Source organism: Barbus barbus, assembly GCF_936440315.1.
Source record: "Barbus barbus genome assembly, chromosome: 43".
NCBI classification, from domain to species: Eukaryota; Metazoa; Chordata; class Actinopteri; order Cypriniformes; family Cyprinidae; genus Barbus; species Barbus barbus.
Genome location: NC_136721.1, coordinates 7807180 through 7829796, shown reverse-complemented (window position 1 = coordinate 7829796; position 22617 = coordinate 7807180). Strand labels below are relative to the sequence as shown.

The window sequence follows — 22617 nt, the reverse complement described above, 5'->3', positions numbered from 1 at the left end:
ACGTTGGATGCAGCTGCTGTCAAACCTAACAGTCTCTGAAACTGTTTGACAGTGAGTGACTGGTCTTCTCTCACTCTCTTCACGGCTGTGAGATCGATACGATATGAGCAGAAGACAGATGTGCCTGCCTTGTTGTTGAATTCCATACCACGCCCAGATAAGTGGTTCTCTGTGGTGGAGAAAGCACACTTTTCCTGGCGTGTAGCCTTAACCTCAGCTCCAAGGAGCCAGAGCAGCATCCATACACTTGGTGAAAGGGAAGGAAGAGTGTGACAGACCGAAGGGAGAACTCGATACTTGTATGCTTCACCCCCAAAAGCAAGCCTAGGAACTCCCTGTGTTGCTTCAGAACGATGAAACTATGGTCTCTCTTTTTTCTAGCAGTTTAGATATGTTTACTCCTTTACGCTTAAGGAAATTAAGGAAGATTAAGGAAAAGAGTCCAACACCATGGCATAATGATCCAAGATGGCGCCGAGCATGGCAGCCGTGTTGCGAGCTCCAAGAAAACTCTGCAGTTTTTCTTATGTTTCTTATGTTTTATTTGTTATTTTGTTGTTTCACGTGTTAGATGTTGTCAGTATAACTGTCTACGATAGACACACGCTTTTAAACATTGGTTCCTTCGTCGCGCAACGCAAACCGGACTTTGAGTTCCTGAACGCCGGCGCCTTGTTTACAGACACCGCATCAGAGCCCTTTGTCTGGGCTGCACGATCGCGACCGAGGAAACGCCGCCGGAAAAGGGGGAAGAGAGCCGGCGTCCTTGTCAGACTCAGACGCCGTCCCCTCCGACCTCCTCTCCCAACTATTTTGCTGGCTAACGTTCAGTCACTGGACAACAAACTCTGTGAACTGCGGGCACGCATCTCATACCAACGGGAAACAAGGGACTGCTGCATTATTTGCCTCACAGAAACCTGGATGTCTGCAGTGGTTCCAGACTCAGCCATCGAGCTTACAGGGTTCTCCGTGCACAGCTCGGACAGAACGAAAGCGCTCACAGGGAAAAGCAGAGGTTTACAGCGATCATAATCACAGCTGTTTACATTCCCCCTCAAGCCAACACAGACCAGGCACTCAAGGAACTGCATGGGAATATAAGCGAGTAGGAAACCGCGTACCCAGACGCGGCGTTTATTGTTACGGGGGACTTCAACAAAGCCAACTTCAGAACAATAGCCCCAAAATACTTCCAACACATCACCATCAAAACGCGTGGTGATCGTGTACTTGACCACTGATACTCTCCATTCCGGGATGCCTACAAATCGCTCCCCCGCCCACCTTTCGGCAAATCGGATCACACTTCCGTTCTGCTCCTGCCTGCTTATAGTCAGAAACTGAAACGAGAAGCACCTGCCCTCAGGACAATTCAATGCTGGTCGGACCAATCAGATGCTATACTACAGGACTGTTTTGATCACGTGGACTGGGACATGTTCCGGGCAGCGTCTGATGACGACCACGTGTTTCATCAGGAAGTGTGTAGAGGATGTAGTACCGACAAAAACAATCCGCATCTACCCCAACCAAAAACCGTGGATTAACAGCGATGTTCGAGCAGCCTTGTCAGCGCGGACATCTGCCTTTAAATCCGGAAACTCTGACGATCGCAAACAAGCCAGTTACGATCTCAGGAAATCAATCAAAGCTGCCAAACGACAATATAAAAACAAAGTTGAAGAACAATTCAAAACCAACAACGCAAGAAGCATGTGGCAGGGTATCAATAACATCACAGATTTCAGAGGGAATAAACCAGCTTCTGTGAACATTGCCGCCTCTGTACCGGACGAACTTAATCACTTTTATGCTCGTTTCGAGGCTCACAACACCGCCCACACAGAGCGCGCTCCCGCGGCTGTAGCAGAAGAGGCGAGCGCACTTTCCTTTTCCGTCGCAGATGTAACCCGATCCTTCCGACGGGTGAACATCCGCAAGGCTGTGGGTCCCGATGGCATCCCAGGCCGTGTGCTCCGAGCATGCGCATTCCAACTAGCCGGGGTTTTCACAGACATTTTCAACCTTTCCCTCTCTCTGTCTGTGGTTCCCTCATGCTTCAAAAAATCCACCATTGTGCCCATACCAAAGAAAAATAAAATCACATGCTTGAATGACTGGACGCCCATTGCTCTGACACCCATCTTCAGCAAGTGCTTTGAGAAACTCATCAGAGACTACATCTGCTCTGTGCTGCCTGACTCACTGGATCCCCTACAATTTGCATATCGCAGAAACCGTTCCACAGACGATGCTATTGCCTTCACCCTGCACACTGCTCTCTCCCACCTGGAAAATAAGAACACCTATGTGAGAATGCTGTTTGTGGACTACAGCTCAGCATTTAACCTGTTAACCTTCAACCCCATTTGTGGCCTCGCAGGTGAAAATAACCTACCTGAATTAAAATGGTAACAGTTTGTGACAAAGTGTGCTTACACAAACAAATTAGGTATCTTTTGAAAGAAGAGACTCTGGGCTTTACTATCTATCATCCAGAGTTGATAATGCTCAAAAAGATAAAAAGTTATAGGCACTGACGTGCCTTGAAAAATATTTTTCCACACTGAATGTTTTTTTATTTCATGTACAAATACATGAAATAAGTCCTGGAGCAATCCAGAAAAGTAATGGATCGAAAGCCATGTGTCTCATGTGTTCATATTTCAAATTTGAAGAAGATACCATGAAAAATGAGATTCCTGCAATATTTTTTCTGAAACTATTTATGGTCCCCCCACCCCCCTGTTTGAGGAAAAATAACCACCAAATGGATTACAGAATTATACAAGCTATTTTAGTCATTGTACATGTTCCTGCATAGTTTTTCAATTATAAAATAATAGATTTATTTGAGCACTAAAAAATACAAAAATAATTATTTGAGTAATAAAAAAGGAAAAAAAATAGAAAAAAATGCTTTGTATATAGTATGTATACTGAAGTATTCTTCGTTATTCGTTATTACAATGATAAATATCACTGCCAGACGTGAAGTGATATTGCCAGACATGGTCATAGAGTCAGTAAACACACGCTGATGTGCTTCCATTCAGATTATAATCAAACAGATGGGCCATATAATCAATAATAGCTGATCAATGAATCACAATGATAGCCGTCATAGAGTCGCTAATAAACACGCTGATGTGCGTCCATACAGATTATAATCATGCAGACACGGCCACATTCCCCACACAATACACACACACACATATATAAAAAATGTAGAAGAAAAAAAAAACAGTTTTTTATGGATAAAGCAGATCGCTAAGTTATGCATCGCTCAGATGACAGCGTGCGTCACAGAAGCGTCACTGCCGGCAGGAGGGAGCGCCAAATTCAAATAATCTATATTCCGCTTTTCTGAGACTTTTTTTTCCGTAGACGGTCTCATTATATTTGTAAGACCGTATTCTACAACATCGTTTTGTTTTTTTACCACCAAGACGCTGTTTTTGAGCGTAATTTATTCCATAACGGACGCGAACAATAACTCTCTGAAGAAATGAAATGTAAACAAAGGAATATTCATCCTTATTACAACGTTATTGTTTCGCTGGACTAAAAGTGCTCGCTGGGATGTTTTTCTGTGGACCCTTACCTCTCTAACTAAACTGGGATTTCAGCAGTGGACGCGTTTGTGGCTCGTTATTACAATGATAAAGGTACGTACGGCTTTTTTACTCTGCGTGTTTGGATGTGTACTGCTTACACAAATTTAGCAAATTTGTGCCACTCATTCCTTATAAGCTTTCCATCGAAAAACAGCGATCTGTCGTCGATGCTTGAGGCTTAGACCCTCAGAATGATATAAAGTTTGTCAAGATTAACTTTGTCCCGTTTCATTTATTCTATTAGAAAACAATGACACATGCAAACAAAGATCGTTCAGTGCGAGGTCGCTCTGGTGCAGGCTAACAGGTTAATACCATAGTGCCTGCCACACTGGTTGAGAAGCTTCAGACTCTGGGACTAAACGGATCTCTGTGCAGCTGGATCCTGGACTTCCTGACAGGCAGATGTCAGGTGGTCAGAATGGGCAACAACACTTCATCCCCGCTGACCCTCAACACTGGTGCTCCTCAGGGCTGCGTCCTCAGCCCACTCCTGTACTCCCTGTACACACATGACTGTACAGCAACACACAGCTCCAACGTCATCGTCAAATTTGCTGACGACACAACGGTGATAGGCCTGATCACTGACAACGATGAGACGGCCTACAGAGAGGAGGTGAGAACCCTGACTAAATGGTGTCAAGAGAACCACCTCTCACTCAACATCGATAAGACCAAGGAGCTGGTGGTGGATTTCAGGAGACAGAGCAGAGAACACACACCCATCACCATCGACATGACACCTGTGGAGCGAGTAAACAGTTTCAAATTCCTCGGTGTTCACATCACTGAGGATCTCACATGGTCCGCTCACACAGATGCAGTGCTGAAGAAGACACACCAACGCCTCTTCTTCCTGAGACGGCTGAGGAAGTTTGGAATGAGCCCCAGCATCCTCAGAACATTCTACACCTGCACTGTGGAGAGCATCCTGACAGGCTGCATCACCGCCTGGTTTGGAAACAGCACTGCTGGCAACCGCAAAGCTCTGCAAAGGGTTGTGCGAACTGCCCGTCACATTGTTGGAGGTGAGCTTCCCTCCCTCCAGGACATCTACACCAGGCGGCATATAAAGAAAGCCCGGAGGATCATCAGTGACTCCAGCCACCCGTCCCACAGACTGCTCTCTCTGCTGCCCTCAGGAAGACGTCTCCGCAGCATCCGATCCCGCACTAGCCGACTGAGGGATAGCTTTTTTCCTCAGGCTATCAGGCTAATGAACAGTCAAAACTAATACACCCTACAGCATACTCCCACTTTACAGTATACCACGCACTGCACTTTAATTCCATACAGTTCAAACTGGACTACCAGTACACTACTGCACAAATACAACAATCTTTTTGCCAGCACTGGATACCATCCAATGCACATCCATGACACTTGCACATCCGGTTTATATATAATCTGCTGCATCTTCGCATATTACTGTGTGTATATAACGTAGAATGTGTACTACATACTGTGTATAATGTGTATCGTAACTGTATGTCTGTCTAATAGTACACTGTGTGTACTGAGTATACATATGTGTATATTACACATTGTCATCTGTATAAGTCTGTACGTATGTATGGTAATGTCTATATGTAAATTGTTTCTGCACTGTCTGGAGCACGCTCTCAAGAATTTCACTCACGAAGGCACATGTGCTGTGGTGATGTGACAATAAAAGTGATTTGATTTGATTTGATTTGATTAATGAGCACACTCGCGCCCTAAAGGGAGCAGCCCAGAAAATGGAGCGCAGCTGGAGGAAAACAAAACTAGAGGTATTTTGTATTGCTTGGCAGGAAAGTACCATATCCTACAGAAAAGCATTAAAAACTGCTAGATCTGATTACTTTCTGTCTCTTTTATAAGAAAACAAACATAACCCGAGGTATTTATTCAATACAGAGGCTAAATTACCAAAAAAAGCATCAGCAGGTGTTGACATTTCCCAACAGCACAGCAGTAATGACTTTATGAACTATTTTACTTCAAAGATCGATACTATTAGAGATAAAATTGTAACCATGCAGACGTCAGCTACAGTATTGCATCAAATAGTGCACTATAGATCCCCTGAGGAACAATTCCACTCATTCTCTACTACAGGAGAGAATTGTTTAAACGTGTTAAATCATCTAAACCAACATGTATGTTAGACCCTATTCCATCTAAACTACTAAAATAGGTGCTTCCAGATGTCATAGATCCTCTTTTGTCTATTAATAATTTGTCATTGTCATTAGGATATATCCCCAAAACCTTCAAATTGGCTGTTATTAAGTATCTCTCTATAAAAACCACAACTTGACCCAAAGATCTAGTTACTTACAGACCGATCTCGAATCTCCCTTTTCTGTCAAAGATACTAGAAAAGGTAGTATCCTCACAATTATGTTCCTTCTTAGAGAAAAATGGTATCTGTGAGGATTTCCAGTCAGGATTTAGACCATTTCATAGTACTGAGACTGCTCTCATTAGAGTTACAAATGACTTGCTCTTATAATCTGATCGTGGTTGTATCTCTCTATTAGTGCTACTGGATCTTAGCGCTGCATTCGACACTATCGACCACAACATTCTTTTGAATAGACTAGACAACTTTGTTGGCATTAGTGGAAGTGCATTAGCATGGTTCAAATCGTAATTATCTGACCACCGTCAGTTCATAGCAGTGAATGAAGAGGTATCATATCGATCACAAGTGCAGTATGGAGTACCTCAAGGCTCAGTACTAAGGCCATTACTTTTCAAGCTTTACATGTTACCCTTGGGAAATATCATCAGGAAACATGGTGTCAGCGTTCACTGTTATGCTGATGATACTCAGCTCTATATTTCTTTGCAGCCCGGTGAAACACACCAAATTGAGAAACTAACGGAATGCATAGTCGATATAAAAAACTGGATGACAAGTAATTTCTTACTGCTAAATTATGAAAAAAACAGAGGTGTTAATTATCGGACCTAAAACCCCCACATGTAATAACTTAGAACACTGTCTAACACTTGATGGCTGATCTGTAAATTCTTTGTCATCAGTTAGGAACCTAGGTGTGCTATTTGATAGCAATCTTTCCTTTGACAGCCACGTTTCTAGCATTTGTAAAACTGCATATTTTTCATCTTAAAAATATATATAAATTGAGACCTATGCTCTCAAAGTCAAATGCAGAAATGTTAATTCATGCGTTTATGACCTCAAGGTTGGATTATTGTAATGCTTTATTTGGTGGTTGTTCTGCACGATTAATAAACAAACTCCAGATGGTCCAAAATGCAGCAGCTAGAGTCCCCACTAGAACCAGGAAGTATGACCACATTAGCCCAGTTCTGTCAACACTGCACTGGCTCCCTATTAAACATCGTATAGATTTTAAAATCTTGTTAATTACTTATAAAGCCCTGAATGGTTTAGCTCCTCAGTACTTGAGCGAGCTCTTATCGCATTATAGTCCTCCACGTCCACTGCGTTCTCAAAAATCTGGACATTTGATAATTGAGGCAGCAGATCCTTTTCCTATTTAGCGTCCAAACTCTGGAACCATCTACCTAACACTGTTTGGGAGGCAGACACACTCTGTCAGTTTAAATCTAGATTAAAGACCCCTCTCTTTATCCTGGCGTACACATAACACACTAATATGCTTCTAATATTCAAATCCGTTAAAGGATTGATAGGCTGCATTAATTAGGTCAACCAGAACCGGGAACACTTCCCATAACACCCGAAGTACTTGTTACATTTTTACATGAATTGCTGTTTCATCTGGCCAGAGGAGAACTGCCCCCCGACTGAGCCTGGTTTCTCCCAAGGTTTTTTTCTCCATTCTGTCACTGATGGCTTGCTTAGTTGGTGACACTTAATTTCCAGCGATATAGTTGACATGATTGCACAGATACTATTTAAACTGAACTGAGCTGTATGATGACATCACTGAATTCAATAATGAAATGCCTTTAACTGAAAATTGAGTGTTTAATCTTGTCATTTTACACTATTGACACACTATTTTCCTATTTTGATATTGGAAAGGTGCTTTGAAACAATCTGTATTGTTAAAAGCGCTATATAAATAAAGGTGACTTGACTTGAAGTAATGACTGTAGAACCCGGACTCTCTGTCGAGAGGAGGAACACATTATATGGCCTGTTTCCTCAAGAGAGTGTCTACTTCTTGTTCCATTACCAGAGCCTGCTCGGGGCCCACTAGTTTGGGAATGACCCCGTTGAACGAGGCGGTCGAGAACCAAGCCAAATACTGTAGCCTCTTCTACAGTCTGCAGGACCCATTGTGCAACATTTGGCAGAAGTTCCTACACTGCCAGAAGTCTACTAAGCAAACCAACCTCTCAAGGCTGGCTTCTGGTGTGGCTAGAGGAGTCACTTCAGTGCCCTGAAGGGGATGACCGGTAGGGAACGACCAGTCTGACTGCTCTAGCGCCCTCATTTGAGGGGACGAGCATTCCCGTGTCCTACCGTTGCCAGACAGCAGCTGGGAATTTTGTTCATTGGAGTCCACTGAGCCCTGAAGCACCGGGGGTGGCAGGCAGGGGTATCAGAGTGGCTCCCTGAGGGCACTGAGGATGGTCGAGCACCGTATACTGAGATGTGTAACTCTCTTCCCCAGAGGGGGCTGCCCTCAGGGTCCTGATGATGGTAATGTCTGGACCGCATGGCCGAGACCTTCCTCAACAAGGTCCTGGTCCTGGGAACGGCGAGAGCGGAAGCCCTGGAATGCCGCCGCCCTGGTACGCCTGTAACACCAACATAGTGTGCAGACACGCACCGGCCTGACCTGCTGTTGTATAAGCTTTTCCCCACCAGTCTGGGGCTAGTAGCATAAACTGTTTAGACTAGTCTTAAAAAGTTAGTTATCTAATTTTTTTTCTTCAAGACTGGTCGTAACTTTTTTAATTCAGTATGAAAAGGTAGATTGGTCTTATTTGTATTGGAAAAGTAAGACTGATTTCTGCTTGGCAGCTGCTAGTTGGTCAAACTAGTTCTTAAGACACTGTCTTAACATGGTGGCTAAGTTTATGCAACTGACCCCTCGATGTCAGTCTAACTGGCATGGTGGAAAGCCTCGGGGCCTTCAGGGAGGATGCTGACAATAGGGAGAGATAGCTCGCAAGTGTCTGCTCCACCGCTGGCATCGCCCCATATAAATAAATTGAGTGAGAAGGGTTCTCACTCAACCCCACAATGTTTTTTATTTCTTTATCTATTTTTAGACAACAGGGCTGAAGAGTCAACATGATTGTAGTTTATCCCACAATCTCGACACCTCAGTGTGGAAATCAGGAAAAAATGGAAGGCCCCGGCGTGAAGGCTGTGATCTCATGCACAGGAAGCACTCATCTAATTTACTCTTGGGATGACCATCCTGCTTCTCGGCTGGCCAGTCGATGTTTAACTTGGCTACAGCACAAGTTACAACCTCCACTAACTTTTCATATGCAAGGGACTGTGGTGGTGAGTCCACAGTCTCCTTAATATTGGCACTCATCACATCAACCTCCTCAGAGGAAGATAGATGAAGTGCCTAGCTCTCTGTGGGGGAAAGAAACCACAGCATGTGCTTCCGAGCCCTGAGAGGGAGCTGCAGATCTCGCGGGTGAGGACCGAGATAAGGACAAGCCTGTCTCAGATCCCTCCGCTAAATCCACTTGCGATCCCCATGACAACAGTCCGCGCTGTGCCTTGGAAACATACGCAGGATCGCGAGCCTGACCACTGTCATCAAAACGGCCAGGCAGGAGTGGAGCACACGAAGCGAGAGCAGCTCACAGCTATGACAATCAGCTCCCTCGAGAGCTGATCGTGCATGCACCGCTCCCAAACAAACAACACACAGATCGTACGCATCCCCACCCACAAGATAACGTGGGCAGGGAGGAACACAACGTCTGAAATGTTGTTTGCTCATCACAGATTTGATTTAGATGTGCTCATTGTTTCTCGCTTTCTATACAAAGTGTAACTGACTGACTGAGTGCTTTTGCAAGAGACACACATACACACACCACAGAGCAGAAGCTAACATGTGCATTTGCCGGTTGCACCTTTATGTTTCATGCTTGCTCAGAACTATTGGACTGATTCTACACGTGCTTCAGAACGTGGTCTTGCAAGGGCATTTCAAAAGCGTTTTTTGATGCAGCTCGAGTTGCTGAAGGGGAACCCAGTGACATTACTTTTTTGGGTGAAAAAAAATAACTGGTTTAGTGTATAGTGTGCAATATTGTATAACATATATATTCATAATGCAGAAGTCATCAATTTCAAGATTTTTTAGTCTATTAGAATATACATGCTTAATTCACCAAGTCAAAATACACACACACAAATCTTAGCCATGATCTGATGCTATACTATAAAACAATATTCCTGTACTGTAAAAAACAGTTCATATGGTGTTCATAGTGTTCAACGTAGTGTTCAAAATGAATTATTTAACTAATTCAACCCCACAAAAATAATGTAAAATTTTGCCTTCATTTTGTAAGTAAAAGTAGGATTGCAGAGGTTGCTTTGTTTCTTCTCGATAGGAGAGTAACATTTGGTTTTGCTATGTTACACAGAACTATTCGTTGCCGTACATATGTGTGGGGTGGAGCTATCAAAATAAGGGCGAGTACAGACTTAACTGTACAGACTGGTGCACTGGTACTGAATGGGTGCTGTCAAAATTAAAGCTGATGAAAAAAATTACAATAATCCACAAATAATTTACTTGACTCCAGTTCATCAATTAATGTCTTGTGAAAACGTTCTGTGTTTGTCAGAAACAATTTATCATCAAGGCGTTTTAACTTTAAACACTTCTGGCTAAAATATGAGTCCATAATAACGCTTCTTCCAGTGAAACGTTCATCCCCTGTCGTCCGACATATTTGTTTAAAATGGTTTTGGTACTGTTTTCACTATTAAAGGATTCATGATTGTGCATATTTCTCTCCTGATAAGATGAGACAACTTTTTCACTGGATGAAGCAATATTATGGAGGAATGACAAGTTTTGTCATGAAACTCTAGATGGTGCAGGTTGATGGTTTGTTAATGCAAACTGATGATATTCATGATGTTAAACTAGTAGGCTCAAGTTGATCTGCCAAAACGACAGGTTGTGGCCAAACCCCACCAGCGATTTGCACATGTTGTGTAAATAACGAGAGAAGAAAACACAGGTCTATGCAGAAATCAAACAATAAATATGGGTCTGAAGATAAAGAAGATACGGTATAGTGTCTATACACATTTATACATTTAAAGTTTTAATTAAAACAATAAGTAAACAATAAATAAACAATAATATCCTGGCCAGAGGAGAACTGGCCCCCCGACTGAGCCTGGTTTCTCCCAAGGTTGTTTTTCTCCATTCTGTAACAGAGGGAGTTTTGGTTCCTTGCCACTGTCGCCTCTGGCTTGCTCAGTTGGGGACACTTAATTTCTAGCGATTATCGTCAATTTGATTTCACAGATACTATTTAAACTAAACTGAGCTAGACAATGACATCTCTGACTTCAATAATGAGTGTTTAATAATATTATACATTACTGACACTCTATCCTCCAATTTGATACTGTTAAGTGCTTTGACACAATCTGTATTGTTAAAATCGCTATATAAATAAAGGTGACTTGACTTGACTAGTGCCAAGTTGTGTCTTTACATTACCTTCCTTCTGATCTCAACATTAGAAAAGAGTGGATGAACTTTATTTTTAATGAAGTTCTAGACCACGTCAGTAAGAACTTGGTCCTTTGTTGACTTCATCTTACCATAGATTCATTTACAAACAGAGCACGATTTGACACTGGATTTTCAGAAAGATTGAAACTAAAACACGATGCTGTGCAAACTATATTGGATCTGACAGTAATGTTGTACTACACAAGTGTGAATCACTATTGCTTTGTCTGTTATTACAGATTGTATGATATGTACTGAGTATTAATACATTTTAGCCTAAAACACAGCAGCATCCATCTGTGAAGGATGTAGGCTGTCAAACATATACAACTGTTAGCCAATCATAGCAGTGGGTATTTACTTCCCAGTCTACAATCCACCATGCCTATTCAAACAGAGTGTTCCGATGAGGGGGGTCAAAACTGGACGGAAAATAGCCTATTACTTTAAAATTATGTTTTTTGATGTAAAAACCTTGATAACATTATGAGGGCAATTTAAAAAAGGTATTCATGATGCCTTTAATACTCAAAGCACTGTATCGGCGTATGTATTGGCAGTATCAAGTTCCTGTAGTTGCTTTGCAGCAGCAGCAATAATCTACAACAACAGCAATAACCAATAGCAGCAGCATTTCAGCAGCAGTAGCGTAGCAGATCTGTTCCGCCAAGACCAAATACATTAACATTGTCATTTCCATTACCATATTAAAATCTTCAGAGAGTTTTCATGATAGAACTTGTATTTTCTATCATGACAAACAACAGTTTGAAGTTAAAAACATCCTAAAAGTGAATATGTTCATTACAAACATGCTGCTTTTAGCTTCACAAGATGACTGAACTGTAGTTGTGTGGATTACTTGTGGATTATTATGATGTTTTATCAGCTGTTTGGACTCACCCATTCAAGTGTCCATTGGTGAGCAGATGATGTAATGCTAAATTTCTCTAAATCTGTTCCAATGAAAAAACAAACTCAATGAAACTTAAAGTTATTACTCATGAGATTGGAGCGCCCATCACCCAGGGGGTACCGCTGGTAACGGGGAATGGGAAAGGGGGGCAGTTGTGTGAGAATTGGATGCAGTAAAGGTTCCAGACGTGACGCAGAAGGGTCCGATGGGTAGAACAGATTAAAAATCTGAGAACAAGCTGGCTGGAGCTGAGCCACTAAAAGAGATGAAAGGGAGAACAGAGTAACCATTTATCAGAAAATTATTAAAACATGACAATAAAAAAAATCACTATAAATCACATTTTTTACTTTAGTAAAAATGTAAAATTTCTTTAACAATGAACCATTTGAGTGTGTGCGTGTGATTTGTACCATCAATGGCAGGTAAAACAGTTCTCCTCATCGCTAGCACCAGCCCCAGTGGGCATCCCAACAGAAAGCAGTCTGACACTTCAAACTCAAAGCAGCTTGCATTGAGAGCCTGCCTGGAGCCACACTGGTCATCCTGCGACAGACTGTGAGACAGCAGGCATGAAAAGTGAGTTATCTTCATTTTTTATTAACTCTTTATTAATGATTAATCACAAGTAATGCTTTAATTTTATGCTGATGTCATCAAAGAGGCCATCTGCACTCCCATGATAAGTCTGTTCTTTATCCTATATATATTCCATAGCAATCATCCAATTCAGAATAATTTCTTAAGCATAGAGTCTTTATACTTTATAGGCCTAAAAATCCAAACCAATACATTTGTGTCTTATCAGTTAACAATCACCTTATTTCATACTTTTTTTTTCTTCCAACTGTTGCACGTCCCCGTCCCACTTTAATAAAATGTAAATCCATCCCCTGCACTTTTTTCAGGCAAGTGTGTTCACGTAGAGATTTTCAAGGGCCAGTGTGAACAAATTTAGATTTAAATTCAACGAGACAAGATAGTTTATGTGTCATTTTACGCTGGAGCAAGATGAGGGGAAGAAGAGACACACCTGGAAATCAATAAACTAATAATGAAACTAAACAAGGACAGGAACAGGAAGACCAAATAAGGGCATGAGGAAACATGAGGGAGGAAAAACACAGCACACAGGGACACAAGTCTGACAATTACTCCCCCCTCCTGGAAGGCGCGTCCCACACCGTGCAACATTCCATGGGGAGGGGGTGGGCGCTCTGAAGGCCTCAAGGGACAGAGACACGTAGACAGGACAGACACCCGTTCCGGGACCCACGGTGGAGCAGGAAGCTCGGGAGGCCATGGTGGAGCAGGGAGCTTGGGTGGCCATGGCAGATCCAGGTATTCAGGAGGCCATGGCGAAACTGCCTCCAAGGCCCGGCCCCAGCCTCCACCCCGGCCTCTACGGCTGGAGCTATACTACCTACCCCCCCCCCCCAAAAAAATCTCGCTCTGGAGGAGTGGACACCGGAGGGTGCTCTGGAGTCAACGGCGGCCAGCGGGCTTGAGTGTGCCGCAGACGGCAGACTTGGCTGAGGATCGGGCGGCGGGCTGTTTCTGGCTAGGGGCAGGACACTCTCCAGACACCGGAGGATCCCTTCCCTCCAGCTTAGTCCTATGGTGTCTGGGAGGTCCATGGAACGATAGAAGTTGGCCCCGTGCCAGAACAGCGAGAGGATGGTGGCGTCATCGAGTGGCGTCACCGCGGCGAGCATGCAGAACTCCCAGGAATACTTGACAAAGGGGAGATCTCGGCGGGCAAGGGCGATGAAGTGAGCGGTGACTTCAGTAGCCGCGGGGGGAAAACAGAAATAAACAAAAAAAACTTTCAAAAACTGAAAATAAATACGGGAGAGAGGGCGTGCCGCTTACTTTCGATTTGGGTCCACTGTTCTGTCACGTTACACTGGAGCAAGGAGCGAGGAGACGCAGGAATCAGATTCTCAAAATAGTCTTTTAATGACTCACGAAGGCAAGGAAACACCAGGATGACATTTAACAGCAGACGAGGGACTGCAGAACAGAACAGTCTTTAAATACACAATACAAGACGAGGGAAAGGAGAGACACACCTGGAAATCAATAAACTAATAATAACACTAAACGAGGACAGGAACAGGAAGACCAAATAAGGGCATGAGGAAACATGAGGGAGGAAAAACACAGGACACAGAGACAAGTCTGACACTATGCATGATCTGATATTTTAGTCATATCCAAAATGAGGCAATGTGAACATTATGGAGCGCTAAACACTCTCATGCAGAGTATGTTTCATTTATACTCGAATGCACAGAAAATCAAAAACGGACTCATAGACCTAATATGAGTCTATATTATATATAATAATATCCAGCTATAGCTGTAGCTAAGCTGAAAAAAGCAGAAATGTTTTGACTGATGAAACGTGAAGACAATAAACACACAATTGTGACGATGTGTGTTTTTCAAGTCATCAGGTAATAAATAAATAAATTGTATGAATAATGCCGTGATAATTGACATATTTATTACAGTATAGAAACTATATAAAACAATATTTTCTGCCTTATTCTGTGATAAAAATGAAATAGTAAAAATTATAGAAAAATTATAGAATATAATTTATTGGTTATTGCCCAGCAGTGTATTTGACAGTGTATTTTTCTTAGACAATTAAAAATAAGAGATAGATAAATAGATCAAATCATTCTGGCTCATTCTTTTTGAATTTTGTAACTTAAAAATTAATATGCTTGTGTATTTCAAGGAAGTGTTTCTATAAAAATGTAACTAAGAGTTTTGGCACCAGTCTTGAAATACTGATATTATTACAATGATTTCTGTGGTTTTATCAGACCGGATGGAATGTTTTAAAGTGAGGCAAACCAACTAAATCCATTAACAAAATTACAGAATTCATCAAATCCATTTCTAATACTTGCTCATGTTTGTGCTGTTTTTACTTCACAATACAGCTCTGGAAAAAATTAAGGACCAGTGCTAGACTATGGAGATCCAAAAATAGCTACTGACTATGTCAAAAGTTGAAAAGAAACGTTTCGAGTGAGGAAAAGAAGGGTTCAGTTCTGGCTTTACTGGCAGAGGGTTGCTTCCATCCTTAAAATTTCAAAGACAGCAGTTTATAAGAACAAGGTCAAGTTGCAGATATTGGGGACAAATCTACAGACTGGCAGAGGGCAAAAACAGCTCTCCACTAACAGGGATGACTGCCAACTCATTTGAATGTCACTCAACAACCGTAGGATGACATCAAGTCGCCTACAAAAAGAATGGCAAACGGCAAATGGGGTGAAATGCACAGCAAGAACTGTTCAAAATGTCTTGAGGTTACATATGGAACCATGGTTCCCCGAGGGGAACGAGAAGCTGCATCGAACGCTTTGGGTATGCCCTGGCGTGACCACGTTCTGAAGCATGTGTGAAATCAGTCCAATAGAGAAGCAAGACTTCACGAGCAGGGTGACGTGAGTAACCAGGAAGCATAAAGGCGCATCCAGCAAGTGCACATGTTAGCTTCTACGGAAGCGAGCGCCTGCAGTGAGTATGGCAAGGAGATGCAGCATCTCGTTCCCTTCGGGGAACCATTGTTACATATGTAACCTCGAGACATTCCCCTCCAGGAACTCGAGCTGTGTTCAACGCTTTGGGAACGAGTATACCCACTGTGCCATACAAGCAATGCCTGGTGTGTATCTGGCAAGTACATCAGGACGAGAGAACTTGGGACCCTGGGGTAGATGTCAGGTTCAGACTGTAGAAACGGATGAATGTGTGCGGAGAGGACCAGCCTGCCACAGCACAGACATCTTAAAGGGCCGTGCCCACTGATAAGGCCTTGGAGGCCGCCATACCCCTAGTCGAGTGCGCTCTGACCCCTATAGGTGACTGAAGGCGAGAGGACTCATAGGCCAGTATGATGGTCTCAACCATCCACCAACTCTTGTTTGCTTGGTCACTGGAACCCCTTTCTTAGGTGGACCAAAGCAAACGAATAACTGATCTGCCTTATGCCACTGGGCAGCTCTGTGAATGCACTACTCTGCTCGCACTGAACAGAGTAAATTGAGTCTTTCCTGGCCTGTTTCCTGTAAGGGAGGAGGACAAAAGCCTTGCAGTACAATGGGACCCGGCGAGGAAGTGGGCACTTTAGGGACATACCCGGGTCCCGGGTAAAGAAATGTCCTAGCCATGCCCGGGGCGAACTGCACAATACAGCGAGTGCCTGAAGGTTCCCTATCCTCTTCAGCGAGGATATAGCGAGTAAGAATATTGTCTTAAGCATGAGGAGCTTGTCAGAGATATCTTCAATTGGTTCGAAGAGAGCTTTGCACAGAGCCTCCAGAGAGAGAGAGAGGAGGCACACATTCTATAGCCTCCTTCCTCAAGAGAGTTTCTACTTCTTGTTCCAATGCCAGAACCTGCTTGGGACCCACTAATGTAGGAATAACCCCATTGAAGTGAGGTGGATGAGAACCAAACTCAATTCTGTAACCTCCCTCTACAGTGTGCAGGACCCATTGTGAGACATTTAGCAGAAGTTTGCATGCTGTCAGAAAGTCTACTAAGGGAACCAGTCTCTCGAGAATGGCCTCTGGTGTCACTAGAGGAGCCACTTCGGTGACCTGAAGCGGTTGGCCGGCAGAGAACCCCAAGTATTTATTCAATACAGTGGCTAAATTAACAAAAAATGTAACATCAGCAGGTGCAGATATTACCCAGTAGTACAGTAGTAATGACTTTATGAACTACTTTACTTCCAAGATCGAAGTGAAGTGACATACTGCCAAGTATGGTGACCCATACTCAGAATTCGTGCTCTGCATTTAACCAATCCAACGTGCACACACACAGCAGTGAACACATACACCATGAACACACACCCGGAGCAGTGGGCAGCCATTTATGCTGCGGCGCCTGGGGAGCAGTTGGGGGTTCGGTGCCTTTCTCAAGGGCACCTCAGTCATGGTATTGAGGGTGGGGAGAGCGCTGGACATTCACTCCCCCCACCTACAATCCCTGCCGGCCCGAGACTCAGACCCGCAACCTTTGGATTACGAGTCTGACTCGCTAACCATTAGGCCACGACTTCCGACTATTAGAGATAAAATTGGAACCATGCAGCTGTCAGCCACAGTATTGCAACAGATAGTACACTATAGATCCCCTGAGGAACAATTCCACTCATTCTCTTCCATTGGAAATGAAGAATTATATAAACTTGTTAAATCATCGAAACCCACAACCTGTATGTTAGACCCTGTTCCATCTAAGCTCCTAAAAGAGGTGCTTCCAGAAGTAATAGATCCTTTTCTGAATATTATTATCTCATCATTATCATTAGGATATGTCCCAAACACCTTCAAACTGGCTGTTATTAAGCCTCTCATTAAAAAACCACAACTTGACCCCAGAGAACTAATTACAGACCGATCTTGAATCTCCCTTTTCTGTCAAAAAGGTAGTATCATCACAACTATGTTCCTTCTTAGAGAAAAATTATATATGTGAGGATTTCCAGTCAGGTTTTAGACCGTATCATAGTACTGAGACTGCTCTCATTAGAGTTACAAACGACTTGTTTTTATCATCTGACCGTGGTTTTATCTCTCTATTAGTGCTACTGGATCTTAGCGCCGCGTTTGACACTATCGACCACAGCATTCTTTTAAATAGACTAGAAAATTATGTTGGCATTAGAGGAAGTGCACTGGCATGGTTCAAATTGTACTTATCTGACTGCCATCAATTCGTGGCAGTAAATGAAGAGGTATCATACCAATCACAAGTGCAGTATGGAGTACCTCAAGGCTCAGTACTTGGCCCCTTACTTTTCACGCTTTACATGTTACCCTTGGGAGATATCATTAGGAAACACTGTGTTAGCTTTCACTGTTATGCTGATGATACTTAGCTCTATATCTCTTCGCAACCTGTTGAAACTTACCAATTTGCAAAGCTAACGGAATGTATAGTTGATATCAAAAACTGGATGACTAGCAATTTCTTACTGCTAAATTCTGAAAAAACAGAGGTGTTAATTATTGGACCAAAACCTTTTGCATGTAATAACCTAGATCACTATCTAATACTTGATGGCTGCTCTGTAAATTCTTCGTCATCAGCTAGGAACCTAGGCGTACTTTTTGATAGCAATCTTTCCTTCGAAAAACATGTAACTGCATTTTTCTGATCCCCAGTGAAGATCCTGTCTCCTAGTCGGCCATCGGGACAAGACCACAGGTGTTTACCTCTCCTCCCCAGGGCGGGCTGCCATCAGGGTCCTGACCATGGTATTGTCAGGACCACTTGGCCGAGGTCCTCTTAGACATAATATCTTGTATATTATAATATAATCCGTTTTCTGCTTCGAGGACCCCGACCTAGAGCCCCGCCCCCGGTCTTTCTGCGGGGGGTACGGGTCGCAACGCTCTGTTTATGAGTCTGGCAATATGAGGAACTGGACGGCTGGGACTGCGTCTGCTCAGCAGTCCAAGAGACCTGGGAACGGCAGAGGAGAAAGCACTGGAATGATGCCACCTGCTTCTTCGCCTCCTGAAACCTCAACGACAGTGTCTACTGTGCTCAGTACTGTGTACTGTGCAGCCGAAGAGGCCAGAAGGCGATATCGGGGCATCCAGCAGGAAGAATCTGTCCTTGTCTTGTAATTCAGACAGATTCAACCACAGATGCCGCTCCATGGCCACCCATGCTGCCATAGAACGGCCGATGGCTCTGGCCAGGGGGCGTAGATTACGCGGGGGACGCGGGGGACATGTCCCCCCCACTTTTTATAAAAAGTAAATTCGTCCCCCGCACTTTTTCATCGGACAGTTGTGTTCTCGACATGTTGAGGTTTTAATAGAGCAATGTATATAAATGCAGAATGATCTAAAATTCAAAGAGACAAGATATGCATGAAGTTTACGTTTCCATGGCAATCAGTCACTCAGTTTGTGACGTCACGACATGCCCAGTCTCGCGCCCGCGGTCCCGCGCTGTATCCATCATTCATTAGAGGTCGAGATGAGTTCAACTCTTCACTCCTTTTTTACGAAGAAGTCAAGCAGCGTAAGTTGGCATGTGGGATCCGAATAGTGTTGCACAATGTTGAGTGACTCTGCCTATTGCTCTGGTTGAATAATTAGCAAGTTTTGATGTTCATTATATGGAGAGAAAAAAAAGCTGCCTGGACAAACATGCACTTATTTTCAGTGTATTTTTCCGTAACTCTTTTGTAACATCTTTTATTTTAACACATATGTATGTTATCAGAACCCTTCAAATAAGAATAAAGATAATGTTGAACTGATATTTTACAGCGTTTGCAGCATTGTGACACTGCCAATTCTACATTATGTATTTCAATCAAGTATGCAAGCACTGATCTGATACAGGATCGATCTTCATTTAGGGCTGCTCTGTCATCATTGCACTAATTTTACGTTTTTATCTGTTGTCAAGAATGAACAAGAAACAGTCAGCCTAGGTTTGTTAGGACAGAATTAGGACGACACGCAGTGACAGGTGAGAAGAGTGGCTTTTAACACCTGGCTGTTTTTATATTGTATAAAATCTATTAATACACAAGCGTTTGTAGGATTATATATGGACCAATCATAAAAAAACACATAATTAGTCAAATATAGAAAAATTAAAAATAGCATTAGTATGATGAACAACTTCTCAGCTATCATTTTTAACTACAGTAGGTAATTATTAGCTTGCATATTGGTTGTTTATTAGCACTTAAGCACATATTAATTCTGTATTCTGCATGACCATATTCTGCATCCCATAATCCTAAATTTAACAACTACAACGACTACCTTACAAGATATTAATAAGCAGTAAATGAAGAGATTATTGAGGCAAAAGTCATAGTTAATAGTGAATATGTGTTTATCATTCTAGTATTAAAAAATAATTTAGGATACAAATGATTAGTTATTGTCCAGCAGTAATTAGTTATTTTCTTCTGTATGTCACTATTCCCTGTATGTATGTTTCAAACACGGCTTTACTTGCTATAGACAGAGGCAGAAGTACATTCACAGCTGAGAGTGAATGAGGCAGAAAGTTTCAGTGAGGCTTCAGAGGTAAAGGTTATTTACAGCATTGTCTATGATAAGATATGTCTTTTAACATAGACTAATCAGACTAATGTATAATAGAACAGAACAGAATAAAGAAGTATGTGAATGTGCAAGTATCCATTACTGTGTGCCATGTACTCTACATACAACACTCGCAAAATACAATCTGAAATATGTAAACAATAGTACACTTATGAGGACATCTTTGTAACTAATACTCAAAAAGGTGCACATTAGTACCTTAGAATACCAATATGTACCGTAATGTACAAATATGAAACTTTTTGGGGTAAATAAGGTACAAAGATGTCCTTTTAAGGGTACTGTCCCAGTGACAAGCTGTTGTATTTCTTTCTTTCTTTTTCTTTTTTCTCTCTTTCTTTCCTTCTATTTTATAATCATATATAATAATATAATCATAAAGCATATTAAGCAAAAAGGTATGATTAAAAATAAAACCTGTCAATTAGACATGGGTTAACTGAAAAAACAAAAAAAACAAAAAACAGGTATAACACTAGACATTCTGTCCCCCCCACTTTTGAAATGATAGCTACGCCCCTGGCTCTGGCCATTTCTTTAGTGGCCCGAAGCGACAAATCTGTGGCCTGACGCAGTTCCGCGACTACATTAGATTCCTCTTCCACCGTTTCATCCAGGTTTTTAAGTAGGTCGGCCTGGTACGCCTGCAAAACCGCCATAGTGTGCAGACACGCACTTGGCTACAGAGCAAGTCACAACCTCCCATTACAAACCAACTTTTAACCATTAAAAGCATTAAAAAATGGTTTTCTGTTGTGTGTTTTGGGACATATTCCATTAAGATTTATTGGTTTTAACAAGCCACCAATAGAAGGTGACCAATTACCAGTAGAGACCCACAGGGTCCATTACAGTTTCCATTAAAACCAATACAAGTCCCATTATAACCAGTAAAACCATTACAAATTTTGTGATGGTGTCTATTGTTTTTTTCCAGCAGGATATGCTAACAAAAAGTAAACCCAGAGAAACATGTTTTGCTTACAGCATTTTAATTTGAGACATGAAAAATATATATAATGTAAAACAAACAAACAAACACAAACACACACACACACACATAATATACACACACATGCACACACATATATGTATATTTCAGTCATGAAACTCTAGATGGTGCAGGCTGATGGGTATTAACGTAACTGATGATATTCACAGTGTTAAATGACTTCGCACAAGCTGATTGGTTCATGTTGCATATGCAGCCAATGAGCTTGCTACTTTACATTTAAATGGCTGGTTAGCATTCACTTGAGCATTTGCAGCGCGCTTTCAGAGTTCCGCTGAAACCCACCATCTTCCCCAGTTCCACCTGTACAGATCTGCTACGGGTTATTTTATATGCTATTTGTGCTGCAGTAGTTTTTCTTAAATACTCACAACACTGTGTCGCCATATGCACTGGCAGTAGCAAGTTCCCATACTTGCTTGCAGCAGCAGCAACAATCTATAATTACAACAATAACCAGCAGCAATCACCAGCTGCACCGTAGCAGATCTATTCCGCCAAGACCAAATACATTAACATTGTCATAAGCATTACCATGCTAAAATCTTGAGTTTTCATGATTGAAATATATATATATGCCTCCAAAAGTATTGCAACAGTAAAGACAAAATTGCTCTGTTGGCTGTGGAGTCAAGACATTTACAAATATGACTAAAAGATTAATATGAGACAAAACTACAGAATGTCACATTTTATTATTAGCCGTTTCAACACATAGATGTTTTACCAGCTAAGGTCAGCACTTTTAGAGTTTCATCCCCCTATCTGATGTGAGCGCAAGTATTGGAAAAGTTGCCTCACAGGTCTTTCTAAGTGATCAGCTGTGTCCTGTTGCATTAATTCTTCAGATATTAAAATCAGGGAATGTGTCGTATCAGTTATATCCATTACTTATGTATTCTGAATCTTGCATTCGATGATGACACACACAAACCAGGATGAAGATAAGGAAGCTGACTTTGAGAGAAAAGCAAACAATTTGGATGCTAAAAGAAAAGAGGAAGTCAAATAGAGCTATAGCAAAAACAAAGGGCATGGAGAAATCAAGAGTTTGGAAACCACCAGCAACCAACAACTACCTGATCGGCTGAGAAAACAGCAGTTTATGACAGACAAAATCACCAACAACTTCCAGAAAGCTGGGGTGATGCTCTGACAATCTACTGTCCTCAGGAGATTTTGACACAGAATTACAGATGCTACACAGCAAGATGCAAACCTCTGACCAGCACCAAAAATA

The 22617-nt window shown here is 42.2% G+C and overlaps 1 protein-coding gene across 1 annotated transcript in view; it reads right to left on the bottom strand.

Moving 5' to 3' along the window:
- plrdgb (PITP-less RdgB-like protein) overlaps window positions 1-22617 on the bottom strand; it is a gene marked incomplete at both ends in the record, with an annotated part of 111689 nt that overhangs the window by 27457 nt on the left and 61615 nt on the right. The window contains 2 exons of the mRNA XM_079406022.1: window positions 12313-12483; window positions 12641-12783. Coding sequence (XP_079262148.1) covers window positions 12313-12483; window positions 12641-12783 — 314 coding nt within the window. The remainder of the gene's footprint in view (window positions 1-12312; window positions 12484-12640; window positions 12784-22617) is intronic.